We start from the raw sequence: 13,451 nt of genomic DNA, 5'->3' as shown, positions 1-13,451 counted from the left end.
ACACACCCACACAATATTTTGATTTTGAATTTGATTTCTTTTGCTTTTTCTTTTTCTTTTTCTTTTTGATCTAGCACACCATATTTTCGCAAAACATAAGAAAAATCCTGAATCTATCTATACAAAACATTTCTTGGTCTAAATTCGGCTCAACTAAAAACTTTATTCAATTTATTAGAAATAGTCCCTGAATCGTTTTTCAATTAACTGGGCTCATCTACATATTCCTATATAAGGCTTCTTCTTTTTCTCTTTTTCCTTTTTTTGGTAATTGAAAAAAAGCATAGGAGGGGAGAGGGCACATTGGTACCCAACACACTCACTATTGGGGATCAAGAGAACTCAAATCCAAGAACAAAATCTTGCTGGCCCAAGGTCTGGCCACTAGACCACCTGCAGCCTTGGTATACAAGGCTTCACTCTCCATTATCACTATTTTTTTATTAGATAATTTTGGCTACCTTTCTCAAAAAATTAAAAATAAAAATCTTTGCCACCTTTATTCATATCATTTTTTTGCCTTCCTCTAACTGATTTAATTCTTTTTTAAAAAAAATTAGAAGGGGAAGGGGATTCCTCTTGCCCATTTAATTTATCTTTAATGGTGTAATAATAATAATATAATTTTTTTAAAAAAAACTGATTATAGATAATGGCCCTTGAAAAAACATTTATACAAGCCCTAAAATTCATGTCATGGCTATTACTTAGCAACTAGAGGCAGAACGATCTCATTCCCTCGTTTTCTTCTAGAAAGTCTTGCATAATTTGCATTTTCTGTCTCCCTCGAGGGAGATATACCTCGTTCGAGCAACTATTGAATGAACATTGAGCGCTCTCCTTCTTCAACTCACTCAAATCCATTCATTCCCACTTTTACTCTCGCTTGTCCTTGCTCAAGTGGGTTTAACCAAGTGCGGATCGGCACTTGGTAAATGATGTTCTCCCCATCAGTTTCTTGAACACGTTCATTCTACACTAGCCTCGCTCAAATATATTATTACAATAATCTAATACCAATTATTTTACAATCTATTTTAATGAAAAATATGATAAACAATTATGTATTACAATGAAGATATCGTTGCAATAACTTGACTCAAATTATTTTTGTCAATTATTTGCAATTTATTGCAATAAAATTCATGAAATAATAGGCTATTGCTACAAGTTATTCGAAGTAGTAAATTTTTTATTGCAACGGCAAATATATTATTACATCAAAATTGTCATTAAAATATTTAAAATTTATTGCAACGAAATTTTTTGTAGCACAAACCTATTACCTCAAATTTTATTGCAACACTTCACATAAACTATTGCAATAACTCTAATGTTATTGCAACAATTTTTTTCATTGTAAAAAATATTTTTTGATGTAGTGCATGTGCATGTAACAGAGATTTTTCATTTTAAGCATTGAAACAAAAACAAAGCAAACATGTCATTTCTTTAGTTTGAGAAACAAATCTAACTTGTATCTAGTCAGAGGCATGTGTAGCTACTTGAACTTGGTCAAGGTGTCACCATGGAATAGTAATTATCCTCACTTTAGGAGTTCAAACAAAAACCGAGGAAAATAGGTTAGTTTCTTTAGATTGGAAAATAAATTAAATGCAGATTCAAAATTCTAGGGTCAGTCACCAAAACAAAAACAGAGTAACAAGTTCCTTCCCCATTTCTACTATATCAAGCTTATACTACGCTCAATCAACAAGCCCAATTCTATTTGCTCAAAAAATACAAAGCCCAATAATAACCTTAAACTTTGGACGAAAGCAATGAGACATAAAGTCGTAGCACACCCTAATTTTGATGGTCTGAGATAAAGATTTTGATCAAAGATTTTTTGTTTCTTTTTTTCAAAATTAAGAATCAATTCAAATCAAATCAAAAATGAAAAAAAAAAAAAAACTAAAAATTAAGAGAATTGTGGACTTTTGAGTGATATGGCTCATCTACTAACTATATAAAAAGAGTGAATGCTCTATGAATAATGATTTTGGTTTAGTATAGTTTTTGTCCGTTTGTGGAGGGAGGGAGAGAGGCGAAAGGGTATGGAACTCTCTGTATCTCTTCTTTCTCTCTTTTCTCTCTGGAACTCTCTATAACTCTTTTCTCTCTATCATTTCGGGACAACAGGACCAGATCACCTTAGGAAAAAAAAAAAAAGGGAAGAAAGACCGACTAATTTTTCCTGTAAGTATCTCCTCTTTTCTCCATTTCTTCAAAATTTCCTTCCTTTTTTTTTTTTTTTTGTTCTTAAGATCTGTGTTTGTATTTGTTTCCTTGTACGGGTTTCAATATTTGATTGTTTGCTAATTTGGGTCTTTTAGGTTTATGTATTGATCTTAGGTGGGTATTTTGGTGTCTTTGGCACCAAAAAAAAAAAATTTGTGCTGAAAGAAAGTGGTAGATAGTGTTGGCACTAACAAAAAAGAAAGAAAAGAGTACTGATGAAACATTTTGTAGCAGCTTGGATTTTTCTTTAATCCTAGTTTTAAATAGAAGTTGTTAGGATTGAAATCTATGGTTTGATTGTATAGCTGGATTCGAGGTCAGCTCGGCCTCCAAGAATTGGGAAAAAAGAAAGAATAGAGAAAGAAAAAGAAAAGAACTAAGAAAGAGAAAGAGAAAGAAAAGAACAAAGAGAGAAGAAAGAAGAAATTGTATTTCAGAATTACACTTTGCTTCATTAACCTGTGTACAACCCTTGGTCTCTTAAACCACACCTCACAGTTACACCGCACAGCTGTCACCAACCCACTAGTTTGTAACTAACTCTAATTGCCCTTGCACAATCACTAACCACTGACACTAACCAAGCCGTATACCCTACACGCTGATATGCGAACCTCATATGTACACTTTACTCAGTACTAGGCATTGTACTACACCATCCAGCTACTGCCATACAATCATCCTATTACCTAACATACAAACCAGCTACTACCATTCAACCATCCTATAACCCAACATACAAACTGATACAACCATCCTATAACCCATCATACAAACTGATACAACCATCTTATAACCCAACATACAAACTGATACAACCATCCTATAACCCAACGTACAATTGATACAACCTACAAAACTATGCTAAATAATACCCCCCCCATTAAAGCACCTTGCCCACAAGGTGAGGGAATTGTAGCTACAGCTAGTACAAATTCTCCCAAGTAGCATTTTCAGGACCTTCCCCTTGCCACTAAGTTAAGACTTGAGTAATAGTCCTATTTCTCAACTGATAGGATCTTTCTTGCAACACAGCAATGGGTTCAGGGCCAAATATGCCCTCTGAATCCATAGGTGGAAGAGTAAGAAGTGATGATACATACTAACCCAGTTTTGCCTTAAGACAGGAAATATGAAAGGTGGGATGCAACCTAGAATCTGAGGGTAAGTCCAACTTGTAAGACACCTTACCAACCTTTTTTTAAAATCTGGAAGGGTCCATAGTACCTAGGAGACAGTTTTCCCATCTTGCTCTGCCTCAGTGACTTCTGCTTGTAAGGATGCAGCCTTAAATACGCCCATTCTCTCTCAACAAAATCTCTTTCAATCCTGTGTCTGTCAGCATTGATTTTCATTCTTTTCTAAGCTACCACTAAGTTTTGCTTTAGAAATGTCAGTAGCTGCTGTCTAGTCATCAGATGCACATCTACACTGTCAACCTTAGTAGTGCCAGGTATGTAGTCCAATAACCATTGAGGAGGATAACCAAATAAGGCTTCAAAAGGAGTCATTTTGGTGGAGGTATGGAAGTTGGTATTGAACCAAAATTCTGCCAAGGGTAACCAATCAATCCAAGAGTGGGGTCTATCAGCTACAAATGCTCTCAAATAGTGCTTCAATCTCTTATTAACTACCTTAGTTTGCTCATCTGATTGAGGGTGGTAAGCCAAAGACATGGCTAGCTGCACCCCTTGCAATCTCATTAACTCTTTCCAAAAATGTGAAATAAACGCAGGGTCCCTATCACTCACAATTGAGGCTGGCATTCCATGTAACTTAAACACATAATGCAGGTATAGGGTAGCTACCTTAATAACAGTATAAGGATGGGACAAAGGAACAAAGTGAACAAATTTAGTCAATCTATCCACTACAACCAAAACCACATCCTTAGACTGAGACTTTGGAAGATAGACCCTCAACAAAATCCATGCTCACATCAAGCCAAGGCTTATCAGGTACAAGTTGGGGCTATAACAAACTAGCTATATTACAAGTCTTAGCCTTTAGTCTTTGGCAAGCATCACATTCCCTTACATGCTTCCTCACATCCTCCCTCAAACCCGGCCAAGAGAAGTCCTTTTTAACCCTATGTAGGGTCTTAAGGAACCCTGAATGCCCCCTCCCCCCAAAGGACTATTATGGACTTGTTGAAGGATAGCACCTTTCAAGGCATCACATGAACCCAAATAAAATTTTCCTTTATGCAATAGAAGTCCATTATGTATTAAGAACCCCTTAGGAACTTCCTTTCCCAACTGATAAGCTTGGAATATACTCTAAACTTGCTGGTTAGTTGCATAACTAGCCTTAAGGTCAGTCAACCAAGCAGGGGTTGGGAATGAAATCATACATAAAACTCCACCAGAATCCTCACCATCAATATTCAAGTCTTCAACCTCAACCTTCCTGCACAAGGCATCAGCCACCAAATTATCCTTACCCTTCTTAAATTCAACCACAAAATTATAACCCAACAACTTAGCAAACCACTTTTTTTGAGCAGGAGTCCCAATTTTCTGTTCAAGCAAGTACTTTAAGCTTTGTTGGTCAGTCTTGACAGTAAAGGGTCTGCCTACCAAATAAGCTCTCCATCTCTTGACAACAATTACCAAGGCTAGTAGCTCCTTCTCATATATGGATAAAGCTAAGTTCTTACCCTTAAGGGTTTCGCTGTGAAAAGCAATAGGCTTGCCTTGCTGCATCAAAACAGCACCTACTCCCCTCCTAGAAGAATCACACTCCACCACAAAAGGTTTGTCAAAATTTGGCAAGGACAAGACAAGTGGGGTAACCATAGCTTCCTTAAGCTGTTGAAAAGCCAAATCAGCTTCCTTGGACCAACAAAATGAGTATTTTCTCAATAAAGCAGTCAAAGGAGTTGCAATATTTCCATACCCCTTAACAAACTTTCTATAATAGCCTGTGAGACCCAAAAAGGCCCTTAAGGACTTTATATCTTTAGGAAGAGGCCACTACTACATGGCAGCAACCTTTTTTATGTCAGTGTGCACTCCTTCAGCAGTAATCACATGTCCCAAATACTTCACTTTTAAGCAAGCAAACATACACTTAGACCTTTTAGCTTATAAACGATGAGCAGCCAAAATCTCTAAAACACTCCTAAGGTGTAGGACATGTTCAGACACAGATTTGCTATATACCAAGATGTCATCAAAGAAAACTAAAACAAATCTCCTTAGGAAGGGCTTAAATACCTGATATATTAAGGACTGGAAGGTGGAAGGAGCATTGGTCAAGCCAAAAGGCATTACCAAAAACTCATAATGACCCTCATGTGTCCTAAAAGCTATCTTCGGTATATCTTCATCCTTCATTCTGATTTGGTGGTACCCTGACCTCAAGTCTAGCTTGGAAAAGATAGCAGCCCCATGCAATTCATCCAACAACTCATCAATAATTAGGATTAGAAACTTATCCTTAACAGTGATGGAGTTCAATGCCCTATAATCAATGCACATCCTCCACGATCCATCAGCTTTTCTAACCAACAAAACAGGTGAAGCAAAAGGACTACTATTGTCTCTTATTGATCCCACTGACAAGAGCTCCTTCACAATCTTCTCTATTTCATTTTTTTTTTTTTATAAAAAAGGTATCTATAGGGCCTTTGGCTTACAGGCTAGGCACCTTCCTTAAGAATAATGGAATGCTAATGACCCCTCAACGGAGGTAATGCAGTAGGAGTCTCAAAAACCTGGCTGAACTCTTGCAACAATGTTTCCACCTCAGTAGGAATTCTATCTACTGAGATAGCTGGTTCCACACCATCAATCTGTAACAATAACCCTCTCTTCACTGAAGCATTGAAGAATTTCTTGCAATCCACAAAAGAAGAACCTGAAATGGAACTTAGACCTTGCAACAAAACTTGTTTATTCCTATACCAGAAGCTTATAGTCAATAGCTTGAAATTCCACTGGATTTCACCCAAGGTACTTAACCACTAAGTACCTAAAACTGCATCATAGCCTCCTAAGGCCAAAACATGAAAATTGATGCAAAATTCCACTCCTTGGATTATCACAGGTACCTCACTACAAAATCCTTGAGTTTTAACAATTGAACCATTAGCTACCTTGACCTCTAACACCTTTGTAACATCCACCCTTAACTGTAAACTACTGATCAAGGATGCATCAACAAAATTGTGACTGCTACCCGTGTCTACCAAAATAACCAACCTATCTCCACTCACTCTTCCCTTAACCCTCATTGTACTAGGTGTAGGTGTTCTTGTGAGAGCATATAAGGTAATTTCCACCTCTTCATTTTGACTATTCTTCATACTTCTATCAATTTTATTACCTACCTCACTGTCCACCTCCTCATCTAATTTAGTTATCTTCATCCCACAATTTTCCCCATAAACCAGTTCAATTCCTTCCAAAAGAAACAATTTAGCATTTCTACACTTATGTCCAGGCCCCCACTTCTCATCACAATTGTAACAAAGACCCTTTTTCCTCCTTTCATCCATCTGTGCAAGGGTTATTCTCTTAATAGGTATACTAGGCTTCGTTTCTACCATACCATTACTACCATTACTTTTAGGTAAACCTAAGATAGAATTCTTACCTAAATCTTGTTGATACTTGACACTCTTTCTGCAACTCATCAAATATTCCTCTTGAATCTTGGCCAATCCAAAAGGCGCATTCAAGGATTGAGGATTGAGCATCCTCACAGGTAAATGTATTTCATCCTTTAAGCCACTAAAGAAATAGCTGAGCATGTGCAGTGGAGAAAGCCCCTTGATTCTGTTTGATACTGCTTCAAACTCTGCTTTATACCCAACCACTGTGGTAGTTTGTCTCAGCCTAGTTAATACCTACATGGGATCATCATAGGCAGTTGATCCAAACATCACGTGTAAGGCTTGCACCAAAAATTCCCAATCAGAGAATATTCTAGCCTCCTCTACTTCCTGAAACCATATCAGTGCCTTCAATTCCATGTGAAAGGAAGCTATCAATAGTTTTTCTACAATTGGGGTTTTATAATACCCAAAACATTGGTTAGCTTTGTAAACCCAGCTAGTAGGATCAACACCTAAGAATCGTGGAAAATCCAACTTCACAGACTTTGCAAGTGACATGGTTGAAGAACTTGGAATTGAATTTGTTTGCACATTTCTCTAAGGTGAATTTCGATTTCCATCTATGGAATTAAGCTTCTATAAAATCACATTGATGTTCTGATTCATCTCGTTCAAGGTTCTTGTATGAATGCCTTGAATCTTTTGTATTTCTTGGATGTCCCTGTTATGGTGATCAGATGTAGTACGGAGAGAATCAATAGCTTCATTCACCATGTTCATGGCAGTGGCTCGTGTCTTAATCATGGCAGGAATGATGCTCTGATACCAATTTTTAGGATTGAAATCTATGGTTTGATTGTATAGCTAGATTGGAGGTCAGTTAGGCCTCCAAGAATTGGGAAAAAAGAAAGAACAGAGAAAGAAAAGGAAAAGAACAGAGAAAGAGAAAGAAAAGAATGGAGAGAGAAGAAAGAAGAAATTGTATTTCAGAATTACACTTTGCTTCATTAACCCGTGTACAACCCTTGGTCTCTTAAACCCACTAGTCTGTAACTAACTCTAACTGCCCTTGCATAGTCATTAACCACTGACACTAACCAAGCCATATACCCTACACACTAACATACAAGCCTCATATGTACACTTTACTCAGCACTAGGCACTTGTACTACACCATCTAGCTACTACCATACAACCATCCTATAACCCAGCATACAACTAATACAACCTACAAAACTATGCTTAACACAAGCTCAAATAAGTTTTCCAAGGAAAAAAAAATCTAAAATATGATGGACTTGTATTATAAATGATACATTGAGCTTTGCTACATAATCGCCACATCATTTATAACCTCAAGTACTTTTTAAAAGCATTAATTTCACTTTAAAATGATTAATTATCATGACATTCTTTAGTAATTTAAAATGATTAATTAACAACATCAATATCATGATTAATTATCATGATATTCTTTAGTAATTATCCTGGCTTATTATTATTTATACTTGTCATGTTATTATAACTCAAGCTATGTTATGTACATATCACCAATATATAGTAGGAGCTTTTGCTCATGAAAATATATTTTTTGTATTAGAGATTACTATTTGAAACAAAATGAGGATAATTTATAGTAGAATTGATTTTTTTTTTTTTTTAATATTAATTCTACCATACTTGGTTGATTAATTTATACATTTTCAAGTTAATTGAACACATTTTGCATGTTACATGTAATTCCTTGTTTCCATAAGGGTAAGGACATTCACAATCCCAATAATCCACTCCAATATTTTTGCATGCTTCGTTTTTTAGGATGCGAAATGCGTTTGTTCTGAAAGTTGTGTTAGGGAAATATTTGATATAATTGGCTAATCCTTTGACAAAACACATATTACTTGTAATTGGGTAGATCTAGGATGGTTTAAGACTTCAAGAAACATGTTGTTCAAGTCAAGTGTTAAAGCCATGCAAATCTGTCCAAGAAACAAGTGAAGAAGTGTTGTTCATTAAAGCTCGACAGATGTCTCGACAGAAGCATATCTATCGAGGATTAATGTTGAAGCTCGACAGAAGCTCGATAGAAGCTGTATTTGTCAAAAATTATGAAATCATAATTTCCTAATCTAATTACATGCATATCCTTGAGTATTTGTGTAGGGTTTCTTTTCTCAAAACCTTAGACATATATAAGGATTATATTAAGGGTTGTTGCACTTATTGTTACACGCATATTGTAACAGGAGATAGAAATTGCCCTAGTTCATCTTTCTCTCTAAAAACTATTGCGTTTTTACGCCAAGGGTTTTGTGACCAAGGAGCTTTTTGATCTTCATGTTGATGAACTGAACAACTTTGCAGCCAACATCTTCCTCAAGTTGATGTTAGTCACGTACTGAGATCCGTGCATCATTGGTTAGTCACGTACTGGGATTCGTGCATTGAAATGAGAGATTGCCGCTACAATATAAGTCCAATTGAGTATTAGAGTAAAGGTTCAACTGTAGATTGGTATTAGGCACTAGAATTCCTTTTACTTGTAACCGCATCTTTTGATAATAGTGGATTCTAGGGAGTAATGACCTTAAATTCACTCGGTGGGGTTTTGCCTCAGAGGTTTTTCCCATTCGAAAACAAATCACCGTGTCAAATTTATTTTCCGCTACATTTAGTTTAATTGGTAATTTGTTTATGCTACCACTCTATTGCATGTTAAATAGACTTAATTAATTAACTTGGATAATTAATTAATTAATTAATTTGACAAATGGGTCAATACATTTTTGGCCTATCAAGTTGTGTGTGGAAGGATTTGTCAATATTTTTAGAGCAGTTGTTTTCCATCTGGTTGATTTAGAATGGATAATAGTAGCTGTATTCCCTCATCATTTGATTCACATAATAGCGCAATCGCTAGCCCATATTTTGCATTTTTGCCCCCTACAACGTTTGCTTGAAGAAGGATTTCTTTTTCCTTTGTAGTTTTATTTTTTTACAAAATATTTGTGATCATGTTGTATGCTCATTTTATGATTGTGTAGTTGTATGATGTTTTAAGTTTGCAATTTTTAAATTTTTTTAGGATTGTAATTTATAGTGTTGTGTGTGTGTTTTATGGATTACTGATTGCTCTTGTTATTAGCAATAATTTTTCATTGTCGATTAAGTGAATAAAAGTTTTTCATATGCCCTCCACTATAAAGCCCAAGCCTTATAGTATTTAATATATTTTTTAGTTATAGCTGACGTTTAATGTTCTCCTCAATCAAGCTCAAGTCAAATTGTCTTTCACGCTACAATACCTGTTCAATTGCCACTTTCCTTAAAAAGTCAAAAGGAATATATATATATATATGAACAATCAAAAGTCTCTTCTAATTAAATTATTACTAATATTGAAATAACTGAAACAATCATTAATATCCAATTCTTTGGCTCTTCCTCTCTTCATTTAACTAAATTACTTCTTCATACCTATTCAATTGCTACTTTTCTTAAAAAATATATATATATCAAAAGACAGTTTATCTAAATTATCAAAAATCCTATATAAATTAATTATTAATAATTTTGAAGTAGTTGGAAAGTTAATTAATCCACATCAGTTATTTTACCTTTTCATAGTAAATGTGAAATGAAATTGTGGGAGCAGAATTGTCAAAATACAATTTTGGGCCTTGGGCTTGGTTTAGGGGTATTAATCTGTCCGAGCAGAGCCTTGAAGTCCACCAGTAAGCTCTTGTTAGAAGGGTTGATGGGGTTGTCCGAGGAGGGGTATCTCCTCGGCCAAGTCAAGTGAAGATTGTACGACGTGTCATGGTGTTTGGAAGAGAATTATGGAAGGTTTGTTGGGTAAAAATATGCTCTACACAGCTATAGAGAGGAAGAGCGCATGAGAAATATCGTGGAAAAAGCTGCTACCACCGCATTAAAGACTCTGCACCTACCCTTCTGGCTGCATTAATAGAGAAATGACATCTGAACAGTATGAATCAGCCTTACAGTTGTTGTTGGAAGATTTCAAGAAGGCAGTGGATGAGTCAAGTATCTAGATAGGTTATTTGGTCCATACATGGAAGATGGAGGGAAGAAGAAAGGTGATATAAAAGGAAAAAGAAAGGCATTCAACAGGGGGAATCGAGAAAAGAAAAAGAAAATACTGTACACACTACCTTCGACTATAATCTGTTGTTGAAAGAAGAAAGAGCAATACAAGTCATCCTCGGCTTACGTCCGAGGAGAGTTTCTGTCATATAATCATTTCATTGCACATGTATTGGCGATCTAGCCCACCATATTTGTTATCTAATATCCATAAAACCTAGGTTTCTAGCCCACACTCTACAAATTTGATTGTATAAGGCTTTTTGGGCCTGAACCTATCACGCGGTTGGGTCCGGGTACAAATTGTGCACGTACAATTGGTGCCGTCTGTGGGAACCTTGTGTTGAAGAAATTGGAACACTATGGCAGGCTCAGGTCCGCATCATGCAGAGTCTTTTGGGTCCTAGCATGAGGACCATTTCCAACATCTTGAGCGAGAAAGGGATCAAGAGGGTAGTATGCACACGCTGCACATCAGTGGGAGTCGTTCGCGGGGTGGAAGCAGAATCCCCCATAAGGACGATGCGAAGGCCATGCAAGAGGAGATTGATCACCTAAAGAAGAAGTTACGCCATGCGAGACGGAGGGGAACACCATCTCTTTCTAATCCTTCTTCTGAGGGCTCCCAAGGTAGTAGTTACAGGCCGAGGTCCAGAACTCCTCCTAATGAAACTTTCTCATATGAGAAAGACAATCTTCATGGCCGTAAAGGAAGGAGGTCTTCCTCTAGGGGCTTGGGAAACGATGCTATAAGCAGGGCGTAACACCAATTCTCCAAGTCCCCTTTCACACATAGGGTCGAGAGGGGGAAACTGCCAGGACGATTCACTCAGCCTACATTCACCATTTATAATGGTAAAACAAACCCTGTGGAGCACGTGAATCATTTCAACCAAAGGAGGGCAGTACACTCTAAAAATGAAACTTTAATGTGCAAAGTCTTCCCTTCTAGCTTGGGACCTATTGCGATGAGATAGTTTAATGGCCTGAAGGCGGGTTCCATTGATTCCTTCGTGGAACTCACTAAGGCATTTAGATCTTGTTTCATCACCTGCAGTAGAGTTCCTCAGCCTTTGGACTCATTATTGTCCATGGCCATGACGGAATGAGAAACCTTGAAAACATATTTTGATAGATACTGGGAGATGTTTAATGAAATCGATAGCAATTTTGATAACGTGGCGATTAACACTTTCAAGGTGGGCCTTCCAACTGAGCACGACTTAAGGAAATCTCTGACCAAAAAGCCAGTTCGGAGTGTATGTCGGCTCATGGATTGTTTTGATGAGTATAAACGGGTTGAGGAAGATCGGCAGCAAGGTAAGGGGAAGGCGAAGGTCATCCCTCAAGAGAGAAGGGATTTCAGGTAGGATAGATACAACAATAATAAGCCGAGGAGAGATTTCGTTGGGCAGTCCGGTTCGGCCACTCCTCAGGTAGTCAACACTATATTCTGAGAACCAGTGCATCAATTGTTGGTGAAAATCTGGAATGAACCATACTTCAAGTGGCCTAACAAGATGGCTAGAGATCATACAAAGCGGAATCAAAACCTCATTTACCACTATCACCAAGATGTAGGTCATACCACCGAGAATTGTCGAACACTATGGAACCATTTGGAGCAATTGGTTAGTGAAAAAAGGTTGAAAAAAATTTTGTATCATCCCAATGGGCAAGGAAGCCATTCAGGTTCGGTTAATCAGAGGAATAGTTCAACAAGGCCTCCTTTAGGAACAATTAATGTCATTTTTGTTGCTCCTGGCAAGACTAGCTCTTGTCCTACTTGGGTGATGTCTGTGTCACGTACTTTCACCGAGGAATCTGATTCGAAGCCGAAGAGGATTAAAGGGAACATTTTGCCTATTTTGGGAACTCGAACGAAGACAAGATTGGGACCATTCAACTGCATGATGATACCTTGGTAGTTACGTTACAAATAGGGGGCTATGACGTGAGAAGGGTAATGGTTGACCAAGGTAGTGGGGCTGACATTATGTTCCCTAACTTGTTTAGGGGGCTTAACCTAAAGCTTGAGGATCTTACGGCTTATGATTCACCGCTAATAAGTTTTGAGGGGAAGGCTTTCATTCCAAAAAGGCAAATTCGGCTACTTGTGCAATCGGGTCCAGAAGTTATGGACGTAGATTTCATCGTGGTAGATGCTTATTCTCCCTACACGGCCATTTTGGCGAGACCCTGGCTGCATGCTCTAGGTGCTGTTTCTTCAAATCTTCATGTCAAGGTAAAGTTCCCATCCGGGGGACTGATCGAGGAAATCATTGGGAGTCAATCTGTGGCTAGATAGTATATAACGGCTGCAATTCTGCGTCAAACTGGGCAGGAGTTATCGGCCTCGGCTGAAGGGCATTCATAGCAATCAATGTCCTCGGCCACATGTAAGATTACCGAGGTCGAGGAGCATGCGTGCGAAAAGTTGGAGAAGGTTCTTATTGGTGATGATCCTGAAAAATTCTTTCAGGTAGGAATTTAGCTACCACCTCAGGAGAAGGAGGAGCTTGTCATATTTTTGAAAAAGAAT

General features: G+C 37.4%; 1 protein-coding gene across 1 annotated transcript; it reads right to left on the bottom strand.

The window, feature by feature from the left end:
* Nucleotides 1-4,520: 4,520 nt before the first annotated feature.
* Nucleotides 4,521-7,576, bottom strand: LOC142620435 (uncharacterized). Its single transcript, XM_075793802.1, has 5 exons — nucleotides 7,451-7,576; nucleotides 6,217-7,093; nucleotides 5,923-6,102; nucleotides 5,460-5,827; nucleotides 4,521-5,216 (listed from the first exon to the last, which is right to left on the bottom strand). The coding sequence occupies exons 1-5, from the start codon at nucleotides 7,574-7,576 to the stop codon at nucleotides 4,521-4,523; spliced, it is 2,247 nt and encodes a 748-aa protein (XP_075649917.1).
* Between the last annotated feature and the right edge of the window lie 5,875 nt (nucleotides 7,577-13,451).

The sequence above is a fragment of the Castanea sativa genome, chromosome 12 (assembly GCF_040712315.1).
Source record: "Castanea sativa cultivar Marrone di Chiusa Pesio chromosome 12, ASM4071231v1".
Lineage (NCBI taxonomy): Eukaryota > Viridiplantae > Streptophyta > Magnoliopsida > Fagales > Fagaceae > Castanea > Castanea sativa.
This window is presented reverse-complemented; position numbering and strand designations above follow the sequence as displayed.